Source organism: Perissodus microlepis, chromosome 2 (assembly GCF_051167445.1).
Source record: "Perissodus microlepis isolate ML-2025 ecotype Zambia chromosome 2, ASM5116744v1, whole genome shotgun sequence".
Lineage (NCBI taxonomy): Eukaryota > Metazoa > Chordata > Actinopteri > Cichliformes > Cichlidae > Perissodus > Perissodus microlepis.
The window spans coordinates 31,646,751-31,654,827 of NC_140462.1; the positions used below are offsets into that span (position 1 = coordinate 31,646,751).

An 8,077-nucleotide genomic window follows, 5' to 3' on the forward strand; every position below is an offset into this window, starting at 1 on the left:
TGTCTTTGGATTGGAGGATGAAGCAAGAGTATCCAGAGAGGGCATGCAATATATTTTCATATTTCATGTGAGGCAGAAGTACTAATCACCAAAGTACCATGCTGCCCAACATCTGAAGACTTTAGACTGATTAGAAAGATGGAGTTATGTGATCTAATATGATTAATAAAAAATGATCTATGCATTTGTTTTCATATTTTCACAGAATTACAAAGAATACAGAGGTAGTCTAGCTGTGGGACTTCACAAAAAGAATAATTTGTGCAATATGTGACTGACCAATTGTAAAGTAAGCAACCTCTGACATCTGTATGAATAAATGCATATAAAATCTTTGCTTGTGTCTTCAGCGCACAGTAACTCAGGTAGCATAAAAAACAGAACTTTCTGAGGTGTTTTAAGTATAAAATGCTCTGTTTAAATCCAGCATCTAACTTGGTTTTACTGGCTAAAGCTAACCAAGCAGAAATTGAAAAATGATGAAACACAACATTCAATAGAAAATGAATTAGATTATAATTTAAATGAGTGACTGAATGAGGAACATTTAATTTGCTCTTCAAATACGTGGATGCAACCAATGTAAGAGGAAGAGCTCTTGAATCTGTATTCAGAGATAACCAATCAGATCTATTTGAAGGGTGACATAAAGGGCCCATGTTTCAATGCCTCCCACAGTCAGTCAAGCACCTAAGTCCATAACACAAGACCTTTACAAGATGATCAGATTATGGATTGCACTGCTCTTTGTTAATCGAGGATGTAAGTATTTATGCAAATTTTTTCCACACATGTAAGCTGTTTCCTGTATTGCTTTGTCTGACTTTTAGATTTTCGTTTTCTATTTAGCTGCACTCGTTCCAGTAACGACAGCTCACCTCGGGGGACCTGTAACCTTCACATGTGTTCTACCCAAGACTGAGACTGGCCGCAGAGACATCCACTGGTATAAGCAGAGTCTTGGAGACACTCTGAAAATAATATGGACACTAAAGGAATCTGCAACACCTAGGTTTGCACCTGAATTTGATAACTCAAGATGGAAGGCTTATTATGATAAAAATGTTAGCAACCTGACGATTTTGAGAACAAATCAAGAGGATGATGGAATCTATCACTGTGGGTTCACAGAGTGGCTCCAAGATACTACATGGACTGGGACATATTTGTTAGTAAAAGGTAATAATTTGATTTCCTTTCATGCAATTTTAAGATGTTATAAATGCACTTTATAAATGTTAAGAAATGTTATCTCTAAGTAAGATTTTTCTTTCCCAGTTGGACATCATCTATTTTTCTCAAATTTCTGTATAAATCCAAATGCATATTCATTGTAATCATCAGACTGAATGTTACAGCTAAAGTTATATTTGAAATATATATATACAAATTTTCTTTGTAGTATCATTTGTTAATGCGGTTTCATATTCCAAAGGAAACACCCAGACGATATCAAACTATACCGTTGTTCAGGAGAAGACCATCCGTCTAGGAGACTCAGTGACTCTCCAATGTTCAGTTCTCTCCGTCTCAGTTAACAAGACATGTCCAGGGGGTCTTGAGGTGTTCTGGTTCAAAGAAGGATCACATAGATCTCATCCTAGTATTATCTATACTGATGGAAACAGACATCATGAATGTGAGAAAAGATCAGAGACTGAAAAGAGCTGTGCGTATCGCTTCTCTAAGAACATCAGCTCCTCTGATGCTGGGACTTACTACTGTGCTGTGGCCACATGTGGGGAGATATTGTATGGAAAAGGAACTAAACTGGACATTCAAGGTACCAGTTTCTCTATCAGCTTCTCTTTCTGTCTATTGTTTAGAAAATCAGAAAAATAAGTGATTGCGTAACTTTAATTTTGTCATATATTTATTTTTAATATTGTTCCAGGGTGCAGCGTGTGGTCACAGAGTGCCACTACAGTTATTTTTCTGCTGTGTCCTGTCCTGGTTCTGATTGTTATTGCTGTCCTCGCTTACACAATCAAGAAAACCAACAGTGATTATTGCAAAGGTAATTGGAGTTATTCAGAGTTCTAGATGTTATGAATCTTACATTTGCATTAATTACTTATATGTCCTATATTCAAGCTGCTGTCCTGGAGAAAAACTTTGGTGATTTGAAAAGCCAACAGGTAAAGTACCTAATGGTAGAGTGTGTTAGATTTTCAAGTTTTAATGTTTATAATATTTTTGTATTGTATTTTCCCAGAAAAAGGACATATTGATGTTTTCTGCTGTTGTGTTTATGATGATGAAGGCTGACAAATACAAAAGACAGGATGCAGTGAAGCGGCAGCAGATCTACATGGCTGTCAAGGCTTTTGGACTGGATTAGATCTGTTTACCACCCCATCATCCCTTTATGTGATATAACATTGTGGATATTTGCTTAAAGTGAATGAGCTATAATGTGTTGTTGTTCTATACCTCTATCTATAAAAATGTGACCACATGCTTACTGCAACATTTCTAGTGCAGTCTTATGATGAGTTTTTATTCCTTTTTTCTCATTTCATTTAAGTCTATATTGAAACCAGTACATAAGAAATCAGTGCAAAACAGACATTACTGAAGCTGATTACACCATGACTGAAAAGTCAAAGTAGTTAAAGTGCATACCATATGGATGCTCGCATCATTCCCCTGCTGTCTTCACATTCTGTTAAAAATAAAAAGTGACTGGAAAAGGTGAGTTCAACTGGAAAACCTGATATGTTTGAATGTATGTCATTAACATCAGGTAAAGTGAAACTAGTGCAAAGTTGTAATGTTATGCTTTTCTTTAACAATATATTCCAACATTTTTCAACAGATTTTGAAAAATGTAAGAGTTTTTTTAGCCAGGAGTGCTGGCTTTAATTATTTCTTTGAATTGTTCTTTTTCCAGGGTGAAATGATTGTGCAGCATGGATTTTTAATGACTTTCAAAAGCAAAAATTGGGTGCAGAAATTAGATTTTTTTTTTTAAGATTTAGATGGTAGTCTTTTGAAACTCTCTGCTTTCCTGGCATGGACCCAGCTTTTAAGCATAGTCCTCAGAGGGCCCGGTGGCGCCAGTGTCCGGCAGCCTCGCCTCTGAGAGTGCGCCCCAGGGTGGCTGTGGTTACAATGTAGCTTGCTATCACCAGTGGGTGAATGACTGGATGTGTAAAGTGCTTTGGGGTCCTTAGGGACTAGTAAAGCGCTATATAAATATAGGCCATTTACCAACCCCCACCCGACCCTGTGGCTTGTCACATGTTCCATAATGTTGTGCTGTGGACATTTATGTGCTTTTTTGTGCAGAGGAGTTTTTTTGTTTCCTGTTGTCATGCTGTCCTCCCAGGAGCCCAGCATGAGTAGAAGTCTCTTTTTTTCCTCTTGTACTTTCCCATTGTAGTGTATATTTCAGTGTTTTTTTTTCTGTAACGCTACCGATCTCCGACCTGTATCCCCATGTGATGTCTGTGTTGTGTGTGTAAGGACGGGGGGGGGGGGTCCTATTTCACTGCAGGGCAACCTGCACGTGGCGAATAAAGCCTTGATTGATTGATTCTTAAATATTTTTTTTTATTGCCTAAATCTTTCTACTGTCTGTACAAATATTTAAGTCTTGAATTTGAGATGCAGCATTTTATTTGCTTTTTGGGTTTTCTGTCACTTTGGCACATATATCTCTGTTGAGTAAGAAGCTTTCAGGTCAGTGTGTTTATGTGACACCTCCAGATCAGTGTGTGTTTTGTGACACAGTGAGAGTGGCGCTCTGAAGTAAGGGTAGAGGATAGAGAGTGTGACCACAACCATTACTGGTGCAACTGTATCTTACCGCTTAGGTAACTGACAAGCAGACTGGGTGGGTTGTCACTGATAATGTAGAGTTTGTAACTGTCCTTTGTAAGGAAAAAGATCAAATGACAAGATTTCGAGTCTTTTAATATTTTGATCAAGTGCAATAAAAAGCAGAAATGAAACATGTCGCAAAGTATTTCAGGCAGACCAGTTTTAGGTTTTTGATACAGTAAATCCTACAATTACATAAAATGCAGTCCACTCATTGCCTTTTTTTCTTTTTTTTTTTAATTTACCCTCTCCGTTGGTCTTCCAGTTCAGTTTGTTGTTGAAGTGGACATTCAGGTGAGGACTCCTCCCTGACATCAGCATCCTGTTCCAGGATGACAAGGGCTTTATAATAGTACTCTTCTCTTTCAAGTTGAACATTAATCCTTTGATTTTATCCCTGTGTAGAATTAGATGATTTCTCTCAAGGCACACCCCAAAATATTCCTCTAATGTTTGGCATTCCTCCACCTGGCTGTCAATTATACAGCACTGCAAGATCGTCTATAGGGAAAATGACCTAGAATTGTTTTGAAGTATGTAGAAGACAAACAGAAATGGAACCAACACTGAGTTTGTTGACCAATATATATATAAGATAATAAGAGAGTGCAAAATCACACCTTTTTCATAGCTGTTTTGGTTTTTTTTTGTGAAAACATACTATGGGACAATCCGAGTTACGATTAGCTAGGTAACCCTCTCACATATCATTTACCACCCTCTCACATATCAATCAATGGCATTCTTCAATCTCATTGTAATCACCTACTTGAATTTGCGAGACATTAACATTAGACCCACTACCTTCATGTAACCAACAAATATTTCAGCTGCAGCCACCTGAAATGTTGAAATGTAAATTTTATAGATTGTTTATGGTCGCTGCTCTACATTGTCACCTGTCACTTCCTTTTTTTTAGATGCTCCTTTAATCAGTTTTGGCAATCACAATCTTAGCAGTTGCTACTTATAACGTAAAACTTAGAGCTATACAGCCTTTCATGGAGCAAGCATAACATTATTAGAGCTTGACCTACAAAAGATCTGATCCATCAGCTATTTTTTTAAATCGCCTAAAAAAGGTTTCCCTAACATTTGGTGAATTTAGTTATTTGTGGGCCATATCTCTGGATATCTGACTCTTTGCTTTATTTTTCGTTGTAAATGGAACAAAATGTTTAAGTTTGCATGGGAAGATATGTCCATCTGTTTTCTTCCACTAAGACAATGAAAGTAAGGTGTAATCGGAGAGGATATGCAAACTCCACATAGAATGGCCTCGGTCTCAATTCAAACCTAGAACCTTCTTGCTGTGAGGCAAAAGCGCTGACTACCACATCACCATGCAGCCAGATAAAGGGACCTATAACTGCTATAAAAATAAATGAATTTGCTTTTTTAAGTGTAGTGCACAATAACTCAGCTAACATAAGAAACAGCTTTCTAAAACATTTTAGTGGTGTAAAATGGTCTGTTCAAATGCAGAACCTAACCTAGTTTTACTGCCTAAACCTAACCAGGCAGGAAGCGAAAATAAAAACATGTACTGAGTCAAAGCAAAGCTTTAAGATGTCCCCAGATAGGACTTGAATCCACTTACATACCTACATTATAACATTCTATTTTTTATTGTTTTAAAGTAGAAAGAAGCTCAAGAAGTCTATTTAGAAATTCTGAAATGAATTATTGCCTGAACGTAGAAACAAATGACAAATTAATCATTGGAGAACTTGCTGGAAAAACTTGAAAAATACCTTGTATTATACTTAAAATGAGTGACGAAATGGCTAAGCAACAGACGCTTTACTCCTCAAAGACCTGGATGAAACAAAGTGACAGGAAGTTCACTTCATTCTGTGATTCTGATCTATATATTCTGTGATAACCAATCAGCCAATCAGATCCGTGTAACAGTTTGACATAAAAGGTCCAAGTACCTCCTACAAACAGTGAAATACCTACAAGTCCATAACAAAAGACATGTCAAGATGATCGTGTTATGGGTTACGCTCCTTCTTCTCCATCAAGGATGTAAGTACTTTTTCTGATTTGGTTTTGAATATATGCTGTTTGCTTGGTGGTTTCCCTGTATCATTGTGAATTAATGTTTTAGATTTCTGTGTGTTTTCTATGAAATTAGATACACTTGTTCCAGTAACTACAGTTCAACTTGGGGAAACTGTAACCATTCCATGTCAACTGCCTGTGATTGAGACCATTCGTAAAGAAGTCCACTGGTACAAGCAGCGTGCCGGGGACACTCTGAAAGTAATTTGGACAATGAGGGAATCTGCAACACCTGAGTTTGCGCCTGAGTTTAATAACTCTAGCTTGAAGGTACATCACAATAAACACTTTACCAACCTGACCATTTTGAAGACAAATCAAGAGGACGAGGGAATCTATCACTGTGGATTCACAGAATGGCGTAAGAATACTGAATGGACCGGGACGTATTTGTTAGTAAAAGGTAATGATGTGCGCTTCTTTCATGGAGTTTGCTTCAGTCGGCTTATTAATTGTCAAAAGCATGATCAGAAAACAGTTAATATACTAATACAAATTTATTTTAATTCATTTTAAAGACATTTTATAGACACAGTACATCAATCCTTCACAATGTGCTTTGTTAACACATTTATATTAAACAGGAAACACCCAGAGAACGTCAAACTACACTTTTGTTAAGCAGAAAGTCCATCCAGGAGACTCTGTTACTCTTCAATGTTCAGTCCTCTCCAGCTCTAACAGAAAGACATGTCCAGGAGGTCACAATGTGTTCTGGTTCAGGGAAGCAAATACATCTCATCCTGGCATCATATACACCGATGGAAACAGACATCATGAATGTGACAAAAGATCTGAGACTCAGCAGAGTTGTGTTTATCGCTTCTCTAAGAACGTCAGCTCCTCTGATTCTGGGACTTACTACTGTGCTGTGGCCACATGTGGAGAAATATTATTTGGAAATGGAACAAAACTGGACAGACGAGGTAACTGTGATCACATTAATGAATGATAATATTCTCCAGTCCAGAACATCAGTCTATAGTTTGAATATTAAATATTGACTCACTTTGGTTTTACATTAACAGTAATCTAATCTGAAGGTGATATTAAACACAATTTAGTTTTTGTCCAACATAACTTGATTTTTTACTTTTAATATTGTTTCAGAAACCAGAGTGTGGTCACAGACGGCCAGCAGCATAATTTTTCTACTGTGCACTGTCTTGGCTATAAGTCTGATTGTTATAGTTGCTCTCATTTGGATGATCAAGAAAAACAGTGATCACTGCAGAGGTAATTCAAATTGCATTGTTCTCTATGAAAAAGAACCACATAAATCTTACATGTATATTAATTGTTACCTGTATCTTCTATATTCAAGCTGATAGCCAGAGGAAATATTTTACTGATCAGAAGAAACAAGAGGTAAAGAACTTTTTGAGCTTTTTGTTTTTTCTAATATTTTGAGATTTCTAATACATTATATTTACTCTGTTTTCCCAGAATAAGGACACATGGATGTTTTCTGTTGTTGTTTTTACCACAATGAAAGCTGATGGATGCACAAAAAACTATGCAAAACCTATGAAGAAGGAGCAGATCTACACAGCTGCCGAGGCTTTTGTCTTCGGTTAGGCATATTTACCGTCCTTTGATATGAAATTACCTAATTGATGTTTGCTTAGACATAGTAGGGTTTTTGCTGTTTTTCTATATATATATTAGAGTTTAAATGTGTTTTATAGTAAATGCATCTTGATGATGAAAATGTTTACTTCTGCATACAGCTATAGTAAGAAAGTATACCCTCTTTAAATTCAATGGTCTTTGGTTCTATAGAGGTAGCAAACGTGCTAAAGATCAATTTCAGTACCTGCTTCTACTTTTCCTCCTATATCCTATGGAAGGATTCAAAGTCTTTTATTCTGCATTTTAGCTTAATTTTTGTAACATAAATATGATACAATGTAATATGTTTTGTCGTTCATCTGAAGTTGCATTTAGATCATTATGAAACCTGCTGGGGATGTTTTATTTTTTTTTATTTTTTATTATGTGTTGATATACACCTAAGAACTGAAAAGATTAACATTCCTATCGTGGTGTGATCATTTGTGGTCTGATTGTTGCTTTTCTCTGTCATGTTTTCTTACTTCCTGTCTTATGTCCCGCCGTTAAAGAAGCTTCAGATTTATTGAACAATATGGATGGATTCAGCCAGGTGACTCACGTGTCATACAAG

The 8,077-nt window shown here is 36.6% G+C and overlaps 2 protein-coding genes and 1 long non-coding RNA gene across 3 annotated transcripts; all 3 read left to right on the top strand.

Annotated features, from left to right (window-relative positions):
- The first annotated feature begins 691 nt into the window (after positions 1-691).
- Positions 692-3,473, top strand: LOC146392931 (signal-regulatory protein beta-2-like). The gene is made up of 6 exons (XM_084907870.1): positions 692-762; positions 850-1,179; positions 1,436-1,783; positions 1,895-2,017; positions 2,095-2,138; positions 2,216-3,473. Exons 1-6 carry the CDS (start codon positions 720-722, stop codon positions 2,339-2,341), a joined length of 1,014 nt encoding a protein of 337 aa, XP_084763996.1. The 5' UTR covers positions 692-719; the 3' UTR covers positions 2,342-3,473.
- Positions 3,474-5,796: 2,323 nt separating this feature from the next.
- Positions 5,797-6,844, top strand: LOC146392932 (signal-regulatory protein beta-2-like). Its single transcript, XM_084938310.1, has 3 exons — positions 5,797-5,856; positions 5,966-6,295; positions 6,477-6,844. Exons 1-3 carry the CDS (start codon positions 5,814-5,816, stop codon positions 6,842-6,844), a joined length of 741 nt encoding a protein of 246 aa, XP_084794436.1. The 5' UTR covers positions 5,797-5,813.
- Positions 6,845-7,011: 167 nt separating this feature from the next.
- Positions 7,012-7,476, top strand: LOC146392933 (uncharacterized). Its single transcript, XR_014797136.1, has 3 exons — positions 7,012-7,128; positions 7,217-7,260; positions 7,339-7,476. It is a non-coding gene; the product is annotated as an uncharacterized LOC146392933 (long non-coding RNA).
- The last annotated feature ends 601 nt before the right edge of the window (positions 7,477-8,077 follow it).

Coding starts and splice junctions, on each gene's coding strand:
- LOC146392931 (XM_084907870.1), top strand. CDS start 720: ATGATCAGATTATGGATTGCACTGCTCTTTGTTAATCGAGGAT. Junction 763..849: donor GCTCTTTGTTAATCGAGGAT/GTAAGTATTTAT, acceptor TTTTCTATTTAG/CTGCACTCGTTCCAGTAACG. Junction 1,180..1,435: donor GACATATTTGTTAGTAAAAG/GTAATAATTTGA, acceptor CATATTCCAAAG/GAAACACCCAGACGATATCA.
- LOC146392932 (XM_084938310.1), top strand. CDS start 5,814: ATGATCGTGTTATGGGTTACGCTCCTTCTTCTCCATCAAGGAT. Junction 5,857..5,965: donor CCTTCTTCTCCATCAAGGAT/GTAAGTACTTTT, acceptor CTATGAAATTAG/ATACACTTGTTCCAGTAACT. Junction 6,296..6,476: donor GACGTATTTGTTAGTAAAAG/GTAATGATGTGC, acceptor TATATTAAACAG/GAAACACCCAGAGAACGTCA.